The sequence below is a fragment of the Phyllobates terribilis genome, unplaced genomic scaffold (assembly GCF_046119375.1).
Source record: "Phyllobates terribilis strain yellow unplaced genomic scaffold, ASM4611937v1 Scaffold_1__5_contigs__length_1240528914, whole genome shotgun sequence".
Taxonomy (NCBI): Eukaryota; Metazoa; Chordata; class Amphibia; order Anura; family Dendrobatidae; genus Phyllobates; species Phyllobates terribilis.
The window spans coordinates 74613342-74630213 of NW_027362761.1; the positions used below are offsets into that span (position 1 = coordinate 74613342).

The 16872-nt window shown below is 41.2% G+C and overlaps 1 protein-coding gene and 1 long non-coding RNA gene across 3 annotated transcripts in view; one reads left to right on the plus strand and one right to left on the minus strand.

The window, feature by feature from the left end:
* LOC141209059 (uncharacterized) overlaps window positions 1-5750 on the plus strand; it is a 344732-nt gene extending 338982 nt beyond the window's left edge. For both annotated transcript variants that reach the window (XR_012279367.1, XR_012279316.1), the window contains exons 2-3: window positions 3434-3575; window positions 5316-5750. This is a non-coding gene — a long non-coding RNA (uncharacterized lncRNA). The remainder of the gene's footprint in view (window positions 1-3433; window positions 3576-5315) is intronic.
* The window catches only part of SHB (SH2 domain containing adaptor protein B), a 155231-nt gene continuing 138620 nt past the window's right edge, over window positions 262-16872 (minus strand). Inside the window, exon 6 of the mRNA XM_073664601.1 lies at window positions 262-761. Within this exon, the coding sequence (XP_073520702.1) occupies window positions 578-761 (184 nt within the window). The 3' untranslated portion in view covers window positions 262-577. The remainder of the gene's footprint in view (window positions 762-16872) is intronic.

Here is a 16872-nt window from a genome sequence, read left to right on the forward strand (position 1 = left end):
CCCAGCAATTGTTAACGCTGCAGAAAACTGGCTGATATGGTTGGTCTTTTGTGGTTTTATTTCAATAGTTGACCATTTCTGACATCTTATGCTTAAGTAACCCATAGCACCATGGCCATGAGGTATGGAGAGTGCAAGGCAAACAAATTAAGGACGTTTCTCCCAATTTCCCATTGCAAAGCCTAAAAGAACTAACTAGTATAATGCTTTCAAGGAGGTGATAGACTTCCTGGATCTTTCGGAGCATACATACTAGATGTATTGCAGAAAATGTTTTTTTTTTTTTCTTCTATTTGTCTACTCTCAGATAACCATGGGATCAAACACTTTGCATCCAACCCTTGAAAACATACAAACATCTTGCAGTTTCCCCATGGCCTTTCTCAAAACAGAAGCAGTGTCCTTTATGAAAGCCGTAGTGCAACATCGTACATATTGTGAGTGCCCGGAGATGACTTCACAATGTCAGTGCTTTTACTGTCCCCTGTAGTAACCTGCTCATCTGTAGTGCAGGTGTCATAATGCTTCTCCACAGTCCCCTGTCCACAGGAAGGGGGTGGTCTAGTCCGTCTGCACTCTAAAGGGTCCGCACCGCTACAGGGTACAGGAGTGATAAATGTTCAGCTCCTTTTATTGGAAGTTTCCGCGTGGTGTAGAAATGGATGACTTCCGGGACGCTGTCAAAAGGAGGACTGTTCTGACCCAATATGTATTTTTCTTTGGCTTTTGACAGTTTCATGTGCATAAATCCTTGGCTGCTCCTGTAAATAAAAAGGAAGAATTAATCCAAGCATAATCACAACAGTTCCAAATACGGAAGTATTCTTAATGGGGCGTGCCTAGTCACACAGTTTGATTCTCACCAGTTAAACAAACCTTTATTGGAAAGTTCCTTTAACAAGCGTGTATGCATGCGATATGAAATATATATATATTCACATTTTATTTGAGAAAGGCTCTCTGGAGCAGAAACGTTGCCTGTTGCACATATGGCTTATTAAAATGTTCACCGGACTCTTGATAGTTTTTCATTTTTGAATGCTGCCTGCTTTTTTTTTTATTTTTATATATATTTACACACACACATAATATATACATACCTATATCTGAAAGATTTACATAAGCAACATCCTTAATTTCTGCATAGTTTACTAGGCTATAAGTACAGAAGTGCTCATGTATTACACCGAGGCACTTTTTAGCAATAATATCATAGGATGCAAAATTTAAAAAAGGAAGAAAAAATGGTAGATAAACTGAAAGCAGCTCATTTCCATTTGCATCTCAATTGTCACATCCCTTTTTTCATCCGCTTTTCAGAACTGTAGTAGGTCTAATGACAGAATGTCACATTTACAGAGTAGGCTGGACTATTAAACATTTTTACTAAGAATATAAAAAAGCACAGCTTATACATAGCTGGTTCTCATGAGAATTAGGGATGCATGGTAGTAATATTTAAGATCCTTTATAAATGCCTGGCTCTCTGCGTAACCCATGCCCACGCTATGTTTATCGCTAACCAGTTATTTTATGTGGCGGTTGTGCTTGAGCGTTAATTCCGGTTACTAAAATGCCACAAAACCCAACGGCACTGGCAAAAACAGGACAATTTATAGCGCACTAAAGAGGATGAGTGCTGAACCGGCAGCAGCCCGGGAGCAGGGCAGAGCGGAGCGGAATTCATGCAGAGTGCCACTCTCGTCTCGGAGATTTGTTGGGCGGTTATTCCAGATCCCATTACCCTCAGTAATATTGGCTAGCGTATGAATGCAATAGCAGAATCAGAAAACTGACTACAATTCCGCTTCTGTGTCATCATGAGCTGTAATTCCAGTCTCCTGTGAATACAGCCTTATCTAAAAGAGTCAAGATTTCAGAGTGAATGTCAAAAGCATTCTACAACTTACTACCTCGATCATCCTGCAACAGCAACGGTGGCACCCATAAAACCTACATTACAAATGGTGGCTCAAAATCAAATATACTGAGGATGAAATAAGTATTTATCACCAGTTTTCTAAGGAAATCTATATCTAAAGGTGCTGTTCACATTATTAAACAACTTAATTTATGGACATCTATGGTTTGATTTCTTTGCCTGTGTGGATTGGATAGGCTGTTACTGACATTTGGTGAGAATTTCATGTCAATTGCACCATTAGAAATATATTTTTACTTAGAAAATTGGTGACGTGTTCAATACTCATTTCACCCACTGTACATGAAAAGTTTAGTCCATGAAACATAGAAGGGTAGAGTTGGAAGGGACCTCCGGGGTCATCGTGTCAACCCCCTATTCAATGCAGGATTCACTAAACCATCTCAGACAGATGTCTGTCCAGTCTCTGTTTGAAGACCTCCATTGAAGAACTCACCCCACCTCTCATGGTAGCCTGTTCCACTCGTTAATCACCCTCACTGTTTAATCTGTATCTTCTCCCATTCAGTTTCATCCCATGGCTTCTAGTCTTTCTTTGTGCAAATGAGACTAAAGCTGATCCCTCTACAGTGTGAAAGCCCTTGAGGTGATATTTAAAGAAAAAAAAAATGCAATCAAAAATGACCCCACTAAAGAATAAAAAATTTAAATTTTACTACACAATTAGTAATAAATATACAAGTAAATAGAACAAGGTGGAATGGGGAACATACACACTTGAAAAAAACACACACGGCCGCAGATATGCTAAGGTAGAAGCATGTTGCTAGTGCAACTCCACATGGGCTAGTGCATTAGACGTATTTCTTGCTATCTAGTGGACATGAGCTGATCAGGCCCCTAGTCCACATAAATACACTAAAGTGCTAACTGGTATAATCCAAAGTCTTGGCCCCTTTTATCTTTGGGGTCATCTGAAGGCAATTGTCTATGCTGTGAAGATACGAGATGTGCAGCATCTGAAACAACGGATACTGGAAGCCTGTGCTAGCATTTCTTCTGCGGTGTTACGATCAGCGTGTCAAGAGTGGGAGAAGAGGGTTGCATTGACAATCCAACACAATGGGCAGCACTTTGAACACATTTTATAAGTGGTCATAAACTTGTAAAAAACTCAAAGAATAAAGTTACGTTAAAACTGAGCACACCATTGTTGAAATTCTCAATATGTTTGATGTGTCACATGACCCTCTTCCCATTGAAAAAATAAAATTGGACCCAAAATGGCCGACTTCAAAATGGCCACCATGGTCACCACCCATCTGGAAAAGTTTTTCCCCTCCCATATACTAATGTGCCACAAACAGGAAGTTGATATCACCAACCATTCCCATTTAATTTAGGTGGATCCATATAAATGGCCCAACCTGTATATTAAGAAATCACAAGGGCATCATACTCTCCATTACACAATTCTGTACTGTTAAATAAAGATATAGATCACTAATGTATCACACAAAGGGATTGATCCAAATCCATGCTTTCACATAGGTGTCCATACTGAAGAGCCAAGACATGGGCAGATGGCGTATAATAAATATATAATAGACGTTGTCATATCGTGCTTGATGACTGCCTCAAGAATGATGTATCATGAAGAATCCCACCAATGCAGGAAGATGGATCACACAAGGTGAGTGGCAAAACTTCAAAGAAATAAAATATGGATTAAAACAACAAGTGTATATGGCAGAGAGTGAGCAATTCGAGGAAGGGAGCAAAACTTTAGTTTTTGTTTAGGCCATTAGGGTGCACCATATTCAGAGTCCACATCCATCTGGACTCTGATCTGGCCAGAAGCTGACTAAGATTGCCACCCCGAATGCCAATTTTAAGTGCATCAATTCCTCTTATTTTCAATAAAGTACTATCACAATCATGGAATAACTTAAAGTGACGCGGTATGGTACTGAGCATGGAAGTGTCCAGGTGGTCAGTCGCAGCTATGATGCCCAAAACACATTCCCTAATTCTAACTTGAGTTGGCGCATCGTTAACCCTATGTATAACAATCCACAGGGACATGTGGCATAGTAAACTACATATCTCGAAGTACAAGTAATTCTACTGCGGATATCATAGGTTTTGGAGCCAGATGAATTGGTAGATGTGTTGGCTCTCTCCATGTCTGGACACGCCACACACAGACCACATGGGGCACTTCCAGGCCCATGATCTTGGCCGTCCAAGAAGGTAATTTTGGATCGACATTGATAATGACTATGAACTAAGTGATCACATAGATTTTTGGAACGTTCTATTAGTAATCCACAGGTGCTGGTAAATACGAGTTACTAAAATTATGATGTATTCGCACTAGTTGGAAGACTATAATTCTTGAGATATTTGTAGACAGCTATCAAGTCTCCTCTGTCTTCCCTTTTGCAAGCTAAACATTCCCAAACCTTTAACCGTTCCTCATAGGACATTGTTTGCAGACCGGTCACCATTCTGGTCACTTCTATGAACTTGCTCCAGTTTCTTCATTTCTTTCTTAAAATGTGATACCCCGCGTGGTTACCCGCCCTAAGCCCAGCATCCAACGTGGGGACAGCGTCACTGATGTCACGCCTCACTTGACGTGACATCATCGGAAGGAAGAGCTGGCTGCAGCCGGGGGGGTCACGTGATGCTTGTGAGCGGCCAGTGATAGCACCGCTCACAGGCAAGAAGGACAGCAGAAGGTAATTACAAAAACACTTATGGGCACAGGATAAATACATTGGGGCAATTGTAAAAAGTACTGGACAACTCCTTTAAGGCTGAAGGTAGACGTAAGTCCATTGATTTCAACCTATAACTGAATATGTTGATCCAGAGGAAGACAAAAACCCCATGGGGCAGACATTAATAGCTCCATTATTGACTTGGGACAAAGATTTTCCAATACTGTAAGTATACGTTTTAGTGTAAAGTCCTAGTCCTTTTGTTGGAGGGAGAAGAATACATTTGGTTCCCAGCGTTGTAGGCACCGTTGGGGAATCATGATGCAGCCGCTCTCAGTCATATATGGCTGCTACACTTTGAGATTGAAATATGAATATTTCAGAAAGGAAATTGAGGTTATTATAAAGAAGAAAAGGTGATTGCAGATCGGCATGTAACTGACAGTTATTGAGGGGGGACTGGAGTTGTAACCTCAGGATGTCTAATATTAGTAGAATGAAAAATGCTCAGAATTCAGAAGTGTCGGAGCTAAAAAGCAGTGCGCCAAACACTTCCCGCTGAATATTTAGCATTTCTTAAATATAGATATTAGTTTTGGAATGCTGTCTCTTAACAAAGAGCTGTCATCTCTTACATGTTTTTCAACCACAGAATAAAATGTAAGAACAAAGGAATTAACAAATGTTTTTTCCCCACATCTTTACAGCTTGATGAGAAGTGTGGTGATGCATTATATGTCACGGCTCGACAGAAATATTAGTCACTGCATCCAATTGGCGGAATAAAACGGATTTGTGGAAAGTGCTCTGCTGCCAGCAGGGACTGTTTGATCAACAGCTAGTTATTATGGAAATGTGGGCATCCTTGCCATTAAACAAGATAAAATGCCAGCAGATGACTTAATAAACAAAAAGCGCAAAAAAGACAAGGACAAATAGCAGTCTAATAGGCTACACGGCCAGCCCCTATTCTGGCCTTCTACCTGGGTTCATCTTCTACGAAAGGTATTTTATCTCGGCTACTCCAGACGTCTTTAGTCTCCTGAACTCCTTATCAAAATTACTTGGACTGACATGTACAATTATTGTGCTATTTAGGGTGCCATCAAATTTAGCTTTAATTGTGGTGGAGCCAATAAACAAGAGATACGATTTTATTTAATGGCACCGATGATCGCACATTAATGCTGTCCGTAGCAAAAGTTACAATTAACAGTGCTTAAATATAACATGACTAATAACTAAGGTAAGAAAAAAAGACTTCACCTCCTGCTGCCTCCATCCCTGGCATGTGAAACGTCAGGGTGTTTGACGAGGAGGACGGCATTACAGGACACAGCATATAGTATATATCGTAGGATGTAGTGCAACATGTGGTTTATGACGATGAGGACGGCATTACAGGACACAGCATATAGTATATATCGTAGGATGTAGTGCAACATGTGGTTTATGACGATGGGGACGGCATTACAGGACACAGCATATAGCATATATCGTAGGATGTAGTGCAACATGTGGTTTATGACAATGAGGACGGCATTACAGAACACAGCATATAGTATATATCGTAGGATGTAGTGCAACATGTGGTTTATGACGATGGGGACGGCATTACAGGACACAGCATATAGTATATATCGTAGGATGTAGTGCAACATGTGGTTTATGACGATGGGGACGGCATTACAGGACACAGCATATAGCATATATCGTAGGATGTAGTGCAACATGTGGTTTATGACGATGAGGACGGCCTTACAGGACACAGCATATAGCATATATCGTAGGATGTAGTGCAACATGTGGTTTATGACGATGAGGACGGCATTACAGGACACAGCATATAGCATATATCGTAGGATGTAGTGCAACATGTGGTTTATGACGATGAGGACGGCATTACAGGACACAGCATATAGTATATATCGTAGGATGTAGTGCAACATATGGTTTATGACGATGAGGACGGCATTACAGAACACAGCATATAGTATATATCGTAGGATGTAGTGCAACATGTGGTTTATGACGATGAGGACGGCATTACAGGACACAGCATATAGTATATATCGTAGGATGTAGTGCAACATGTGGTTTATGACGATGAGGACTGCATTACAGGACACAGCATATAGTATATATCGTAGGATGTAGTGCAACATATGGTTTATGACGATGAGGACGGCATTACAGGACACAGCATATAGCATATATCGTAGGATGTAGTGAAACATGTGGTTTATGACGATGAGGACTGCATTACAGGACACAGCATATAGCATATATCGTAGGATGTAGTGCAACATGTGGTTTATGACGATGACGACGGCATTACAGGACACAGCATATAGTATATATCGTAGGATGTAGTGCAACATATGGTTTATGACGATGAGGACGGCATTACAGGACACAGCATATAGTATATATCGTAGGATGTAGTGCAACATGTGGTTTATGACGATGAGGACGGCATTACAGGACACAGCATATAGTATATATCGTAGGATGTAGTGCAACATGTGGTTTATGACGATGAGGACTGCATTACAGGACACAGCATATAGCATATATCGTAGGATGTAGTGCAACATATGGTTTATGACGATGAGGACGGCATTACAGGACACAGCATATAGTATATATCGTAGGATGTAGTGCAACATGTGGTTTATGACGATGAGGACTGCATTACAGGACACAGCATATAGCATATATCGTAGGATGTAGTGCAACATGTGGTTTATGACGATGAGGACGGCATTACAGGACACAGCATATAGCATATATCGTAGGATGTAGTGCAACATGTGGTTTATGACGATGAGGACGGCATTACAGGACACAGCATATAGTATATATCGTAGGATGTAGTGCAACATGTGGTTTATGACGATGAGGACGGCATTACAGGACACAGCATATAGTATATATCGTAGGATCTAGTGCAACATGTGGTTTATGACGATGAGGACGGCATTACAGGACACAGCATATAGTATATATCGTAGGATGTAGTGCAACATGTGGTTTATGATGATGAGGACGGCATTACAGGACACAGCATATAGTAGAATCATAGAATGGTAGAGTTGGAAAGGACCTCCTGGGTCATCTGGTCCAACCCCCTGCTCAAAGCAGGATTCACTAGATCATCTCAGACAGATGTCTGTCCAGCCTCTGTTTGAAGACGTCCATTGAATGGGAACTCACCACCTCTCGTGGCAGCCTGTTCCACTCATTGATCACCCTAACTGTCAAAAAGTTTTTTCTAATATCTAATCTGTGTCTCCTCCCATTTAGTTTCATCCCATTGCTTCTAGTCTTTCCTTGTGCAAATGAGAATAAAGATGATCCTTCTACAATGTGAAAGCCCTTGACATATTTGTAGACAGCTATTAAGTCTCCTCTCAGTCTTCTTTTTTGCAAGCTAAACATTCCCAAATCCTGCAACCGTTCCTCATAGGACATGGTTTGCAGACCAGTCACCATTCTGGTCGCTCTTCTCTGAACTTGCTCCAGTTTGTCTATGTCTTTTTTAAAATGTGGTGCCCAAAACTGTACACAGTATTCCAGATGAGGTCTGACCAAAGAGGAGTAAAGACCGATAATGACTTCACGTGATCTAGACTGTATGCTTCTGTTAATACATCCCAGAATTGTATTTGCCTTTTTTGCTGCTGCATCACACTGTTGACTCATGTTCAGTCTATGATCTATTAGTATACCCAAGTCTTTTTCACATGTACTGTTGCTTAGCTCTATTCCTCCCATTCTGTATATGCTTTTTTCATTTTTATTGCCCAGATGTAGTACTTTGCATTTTTCCCTGTTAAAAACCATTCTGTTGGTTGCTGCCCACTGCTCCAGTTTATTTAGGTCTTTTTGAATCCTCTCTCTCTCTTCTCTAGTATTAGCTATCCCTCCTAGCTTTGTGTCATCAGCAAATTTAATCAGCTTACCCTCAATTCCTTCATCTAAATCATTGATAAAGATGTTGAACAATACAGGTCCCAGGACGGAGCCCTGTGGTACCCCACTTGAGACATTCATCGAGCTGGATGTGAAGCCATTTACAACCACCCTTTGAGTCCGATCACTAAGCCAGTTATGAATCCACCTAACAGTTGCCTGGTCCATTGCATACTTGGTCATTTTTTCAATAAGGATGGTGTGAGATACTTTGTCAAATGCTTTGCTGAAGTCAAGATATACTATATCTACAGCATTTCCCTGATCCACCCAGTCAGTGATTCTGTCATAGAAGGAAATTAAGTTAGTCTGACATGACTTGGTAGTTACAAACCCATGCTGACTCTGGTTAATCACTTCATTCTTATCCATGTACTTACATACATGTTGTTTAATAATTTGTTCAAAGATCTTTCCTGGTATAGAAGTCAGACTCACCGGCCTATAGTTCCCTGGGTCCACCTTCTTCCCCTTTTTGAAGATAGGAACAACATTTGCTCTTCTCCAGTCTTCTGGGACTTCTCCTGTTCTCCAAGAATTTTCAAAGATTATGGAGAGTGGTTCTAAAATTTCTTCTACAATCTCCTTCAGTACTCTGGGGTGTAATTCATCTGGACCTGGAGACTTGAACTCATTTATGTTAGTTAAATATTTCCTCACAATCTTTCTGTTTACAGATAACTTGGATTCCTCTATTCCTTTAAAAGGACAGTGAAGATCAGTTGATGTTACATTTTCTTTCTGAGAGAAAACAGATGCAAAATAGGAATTAAAAAGTTTGGCCTTTTCAACATCCTCTCTTACCATTTCTCCATTTTCATCCTGTAAAAATCCTATAGCATCTTTCACTTTTCTTTTACTTTTGACATACCCCCAAAATCCTTTTTTATTGCTTTTGACATCTCTTGCAAGCCTTAATTCATTGTCAGCTTTAGCTAACCTGATACGTGCCCTGCAGGATCTGCAGACTGCATTATAATCTTCTTTAGATATGCCTCCCTCTTTCCATTTAATAAACATTTCTTTCTTTCTTTTTAGCATGTGTTTAAGTTCTGTGTTCATCCATCCTGGTTTCCTTAAAAGCTTCCCATTCTTCCTACTTTTCGGGATTGTTAACGATTGTGCTTTGAGAATCTCATTTTTAAAAATTTCCCATCCTTCCTGGACATTTTTGTCCTTAAGGACATCCAGCCATTGGATCCCTCCTATTCTCTTTCTGAGTCTCTTAAAATCTGCCTTTCTAAAATCTAACCTTGAAGTTTGAGTCTTCACATGTCTTCCTCCTCTAGTTATCCAAAATTCTATAATAGCATGATCGCTGCCTCCTAGGGTCCCAGCCACCTTTACCTCCTCAACCATTTCCTCCCTGTTTATAAGGATTAGATCCAAAGTAGCAGATCCCCTTGTTTTCTCCCCTACCTTTTGGAGGATAAAGTTGTCAGCAAGAGAGGATAAGAATTTGCTTGACCTGTTAGTTTTACTTGAGAGAGATTCCCAACAAATGTCTGGATAGTTGAAATCTCCCATGACCACTACGTCATATTTTTTGGAGAACTTGGTCATTTGATACATAAAGAGTTCATCCATATCTTCAGCTTGCCCAGGTGGCCTGTAGTAAATGCCTACAATGGTGTCCTTTCCGTTGTTCTCTCCTTGTATTCTTACCCAAACAGTTTCCACAGAAATCCCAGTCTCTGAAGCTTCAATCTCTGTGCAGATATACGCTTTTCTAACATACAATGCAACACCTCCTCCTCGTTTATCAAGTCTGTTTCTTGCAAATAAGTTGTATCCTTTTAGCCTTTTATTCCAATCATGTGTATCGTCCCACCAAGTTTCAGTGATTCCAATGACATCATATTCCTTTTCCTGCATTAGTAGTTCCAATTCTCCATGTTTGTTGCCCATGCTTTGTGCATTTGTATAAAAACATTTTAGTTTGTGATTGGTTTCTCTTCCTCCCATTTTTTTATTATTTAAATTGTTTTGTCTTTGTTCTTCTTTTCCACTTCCAGTAGCAGAGATCTCAATAGTATTTGTCAGCTGTATGGCTTTTTCTGGCCTTTTGCTTCCCTTCCCACATTGTTCTAGTTTAAAGCTCTTCTGATGAGTGTAGCAAGGCGACTTCCAAATACATGTTTTCCAGTCTTCGTAAGGTGCACCCCATCTCTAGCAAGTAGTCCATCGTATAGGTAATTCATTCCGTGATCCAGAAATCCAAATCCTTGTTGACGGCACCATCGACGTAGCCAGTTGTTCACCTGTAGAATCTTATTCCACCTCATTGTTCCATGGCCATCCACTGGGAGGATGGATGAGAAGACCACCTGCACTCCCAATTCTTTCACTTTCTTGCCTAAGTCTTCAAAGTCACTGCAGATGGTTTCCAGGTCCTTTCTTGCGGTGTCATTTGTCCCCACATGTATTAGCAGGAATGGGTAGTGATCTGTAGGTCTGAAGAGTCTTGATATCCTGTCCGACACATCTTTAATTTTTGCTCCTGGAAGACAGCACATTTCTCTTGAGGTTATGTCTGGTCTGCAGATAGCGGCCTCTGTTCCTCTTAACAGGGAATCCCCCATGACCACCACTCTCCGTTTTTTCTTCACAACATTCTTCTTTCTCCATCCAGGAGGATTCTGAGGGCTTACAAGGTTATTCATTGCTGGCAAAGTCTTATTTTGCTGTATTTCTTCATGGTTCTCCTGCGTGAGAGCCTGGTACTGGTTCCTGAGCAGTATGGGTGCTGACTGCCTCTCGATCCTCCTGCTTCTGTGGGTCACATGCTTCCATTCCTCGGTTTCGTCAGGTGCAGTTCGAATTTCTTCTCTTTCTGAATCATGAAGAGATAATTCTGCTCTGTCTAAGAACTCTTCACCTTCCTTAATGATTTTCAAGGTAGTTAACCTCTCTTCTAGATTTCGCAACTTTTCCTCCAACAGGGACACAAGCTTGCATTTCTGGCATGTGAAGTTTGGCTTTTCCACTGGCAAGTCTGTGAACATGTAGCAGGATATGCAGCTCACCAAATGGCTCCTGGACTCTTCCATGTTCTTATTGTTAATGTTCTGAAAACAGTGAAAAAAGCTTAAGAAAAAAGCTTCAAAATGCCTACCGGCGCGCGGTTTACCGATGTCCTCTTTTCAGCCAAAATCCAGTGTTCTTTGAGCTCGCGGAGACTCTTCACTTACCCCAAAATGCAGTGGGAATATGCAAATTATCTCCTCAGGACTCCTCCCCTGGTTTACCGATGTCCTCTTTTCAGCTCCAACAGCCAAAATCCAGTGTTCTTTGAGCTCGCGGAGACTCTTCACTTACCCCAAAATGCAGTGGGAATATGCAAATTATCTCCTCAGGACTCCTCCCCTGGTTTACCGATGTCCTCTTTTCAGCTCCAACAGCCAAAATCCAGTGTTCTTTGAGCTCGCGGAGACTCTTCACTTACCCCAAAATGCAGTGGGGTAGTATATATCGTAGGATGTAGTGCAACATGTGGTTTATGACGATGGGGACGGCATTACAGGACACAGCATATAGTATATATCGTAGGATGTAGTGCAACATGTGGTTTATGACAATGAGGACGGCATTACAGGACACAGCATATAGCATATATCGTAGGATGTAGTACAACATGTGGTTTATGACGATGAGGACGGCATTACAGGACACAGCATATAGCATATATCGTAGGATGTAGTGCAACATGTGGTTTATGACGATGAGGACGGCATTACAGGACACAGCATATAGCATATATCGTAGGATGTAGTGCAACATATGGTTTATGACGATGAGGACGGCATTACAGGACACAGCATATAGTATATATCGTAGGATGTAGTGCAACATGTGGTTTATGACGATGAGGACGGCATTACAGGACACAGCATATAGCATATATCGTAGGATGTAGTGCAACATGTGGTTTATGACGATGGGGACGGCATTACAGGACACAGCATATAGTATATATCGTAGGATGTAGTGCAACATGTGGTTTATGACGATGAGGACGGCATTACAGGACACAGCATATAGTATATATCGTAGGATGTAGTGCAACATGTGGTTTATGACGATGAGGACGGCATTACAGGACACAGCATATAGTATATATCGTAGGATGTAGTGCAACATGTGGTTTATGACGAGGACGGCATTACAGGACACAGCATATAGCATATATCTTAGGATGTAGTGCAACATGTGGTTTATGACGATGAGGACGGCATTACAGGACACAGCATATAGTATATATCGTAGGATGTAGTGCAACATGTGGTTTATGACGATGAGGACGGCATTACAGGACACAGCATATAGTATATATCGTAGGATGTAGTGCAACATGTGGTTTATGACGATGGGGACGGCATTACAGGACACAGCATATAGTATATATCGTAGGATGTAGTGAAACATGTGGTTTATGACGATGGGGACGGCATTACAGGACACAGCATATAGTATATATCGTAGGATGTAGTGCAACATGTGGTTTATGACGATGAGGACGGCATTACAGGACACAGCATATAGTATATATCGTAGGATGTAGTGCAACATGTGGTTTATGACGATGGGGACGGCATTACAGGACACAGCATATAGTATATATCGTAGGATGTAGTGCAACATGTGGTTTATGACAATGGGGACGGCATTACAGGACACAGCATATAGTATATATCGTAGGATGTAGTGCAACATGTGGTTTTTGACGATGAGGACGGCATTACAGGACACAGCATATAGCATATATAGTAGGATGTAGTGCAACATGTGGTTTATGACGATGAGGACGGCATTACAGGACACAGCATATAGCCTATATCGTAGGATGTAGTGCAACATGTGGTTTTTGACGATGAGGACGGCATTACAGGACACAGCATATAGCATATATCGTAGGATGTAGTGCAACATGTGGTTTATGACGATGGGGACGGCATTACAGGACACAGCATATAGCATATATCGTAGGATGTAGTGCAACATGTGGTTTATGACGATGAGGACGGCATTACAGGACACGGCATATAGTATATATCGTAGGATGTAGTGCAACATGTGGTTTATGACAATGAGGACGGCATTACAGGACACAGCATATAGTATATATCGTAGGATGTAGTGAAACATGTGGTTTATGACGATGGGGACGGCATTACAGGACACAGCATATAGTATATATCGTAGGATGTAGTGAAACATGTGGTTTATGACGATGGGGACGGCATTACAGGACACAGCATATAGTATATATCGTAGGATGTAGTGCAACATGTGGTTTATGACGATGGGGACGGCATTACAGGACACAGCATATAGTATATATCGTAGGATGTAGTGAAACATGTGGTTTATGACGATGGGGACGGCATTACAGGACACAGCATATAGTATATATCGTAGGATGTAGTGAAACATGTGGTTTATGACGATGGGGACGGCATTACAGGACACAGCATATAGTATATATCGTAGGATGTAGTGAAACATGTGGTTTATGACGATGGGGACGGCATTACAGGACACAGCATATAGTATATATCGTAGGATGTAGTGAAACATGTGGTTTATGACGATGGGGACGGCATTACAGGACACAGCATATAGCATATATCGTAGGATGTAGTGCAACATGTGGTTTATGACAATGAGGAAGGCATTACAGGACAGCATATAGCATATATCGTAGGATGTAGTGCAACATGTGGTTTATGACGATGAGGACGGCATTACAGGACACAGCATATATCGTAGGATGTAGTGCAACATGTGGTTTATGACGATGAGGACGGCATTACAGGACACAGCATATATCGTAGGATGTAGTGAAACATGTGGTTTATGACGATGGGGACGGCCTTACAGGACACAGCATATAGTATATATCGTAGGATGTAGTGCAACATGTGGTTTATGACGATGAGGACGGCATTACAGGACACAGCATATAGCATATATCGTAGGATGTAGTGCAACATGTGGTTTATGACGATGAGGACGGCATTACAGGACACAGCATATAGCATATATCGTAGGATGTAGTGCAACATGTGGTTTATGACGATGAGGACGGCATTACAGGACACAGCATATAGTATATATCGTAGGATGTAGTGCAACATGTGGTTTATGACGATGGGGACGGCATTACAGGACACAGCATATAGCATATATCGTAGGATGTAGTGCAACATGTGGTTTATGACGATGGGGACGGCATTACAGGACACAGCATATAGTATATATCGTAGGATGTAGTGCAACATGTGGTTTATGACAATGAGGACGGCATTACAGGACACAGCATATAGTATATATCGTAGGATGTAGTGCAACATGTGGTTTATGACGATGAGGACGGCATTACAGGACACAGCATATAGTATATATCGTAGGATGTAGTGCAACATGTGGTTTATGACGATGGGGACGGCATTACAGGACACCGCATATAGCATATATCGTAGGATGTAGTGCAACATGTGGTTTATGACGATGAGGACGGCATTACAGGACACAGCATATAGTATATATCGTAGGATGTAGTGCAACATGTGGTTTATGACGATGAGGACGGCATTACAGGACACAGCATATAGCATATATCGTAGGATGTAGTGCAACATGTGGTTTATGACAATGAGGACGGCATTACAGGACACAGCATATAGTATATATCGTAGGATGTAGTGAAACATGTGGTTTATGACGATGGGGACGGCATTACAGGACACAGCATATAGTATATATCGTAGGATGTAGTGAAACATGTGGTTTATGACGATGGGGACGGCATTACAGGACACAGCATATAGCATATATCGTAGGATGTAGTGCAACATGTGGTTTATGACGATGAGGACGGCATTACAGGACACAGCATATAGCATATATCGTAGGATGTAGTGAAACATGTGGTTTATGACGATGGGGACGGCATTACAGGACACAGCATATAGTATATATCGTAGGATGTAGTGAAACATGTGGTTTATGACGATGGGGACGGCATTACAGGACACAGCATATAGTATATATCGTAGGATGTAGTGCAACATGTGGTTTATGACAATGAGGACGGCATTACAGGACACAGCATATAGTATATATCGTAGGATGTAGTGCAACATGTGGTTTATGACGATGGGGACGGCATTACAGGACACAGCATATAGCATATATCGTAGGATGTAGTGCAACATGTGGTTTATGACGATGGGGACGGCATTACAGGACACAGCATATAGCATATATCGTAGGATGTAGTGCAACATGTGGTTTATGACAATGAGGACGGCATTACAGGACACAGCATATAGCATATATCGTAGGATGTAGTGAAACATGTGGTTTATGACGATGAGGACGGCATTACAGAACACAGCATATAGTATATATCGTAGGATGTAGTGCAACATGTGGTTTATGACGATGAGGACGGCATTACAGGACACAGCATATAGCATATATCGTAGGATGTAGTGCAACATGTGGTTTATGACGATGAGGACGGCATTACAGGACACAGCATATAGCATATATCGTAGGATGTAGTGCAACATGTGGTTTATGACGATGAGGACGGCATTACAGGACACAGCATATAGCATATCGTAGGATGTAGTGCAACATGTGGTTTATGACGATGAGGACGGCATTACAGGACAGCATATAGTATATATCGTAGGATGTAGTGCAACATGTGGTTTATGACGATGAGGACGGCATTACAGGACACAGCATATAGTATATATCGTAGGATGTAGCGAAACATGTGGTTTATGTCGATGAGGACGGCATTACAGGACACAGCATATAGTATATATCGTAGGATGTAGCGCAACATGTGGTTTATGACGATGAGGACGGCATTACAGGACACAGCATATAGCATATATCGTAGGATGTAGTGCAACATGTGGTTTACCTTCACCGCTTCAGATGGGATCAGACTTGTGTACAAAAAATATGGCATAAATAGTCCATGATAAATATGGCAATTTATTAAAGATATAAGAAGATAGTATACAAAAATACAGACCAAGTCAATGATCAGACTCAGGTATTAAGGACATGCTAATCCACAGATAAATATTAAGGGTGGGGGAGTAAACTAGGAAAGAAAACACACAAAGTGCCAGTGCTTAAATGGACAGTAAAACCCCTGCTAAATGCGCCCTGCCTCATAAACCATAGATACCAATACATATGTAAAATTCCCAAGTGACAAAGAAGACAGTGTCAGCTCTCAGGTATATTTTGAATGAGGATGTC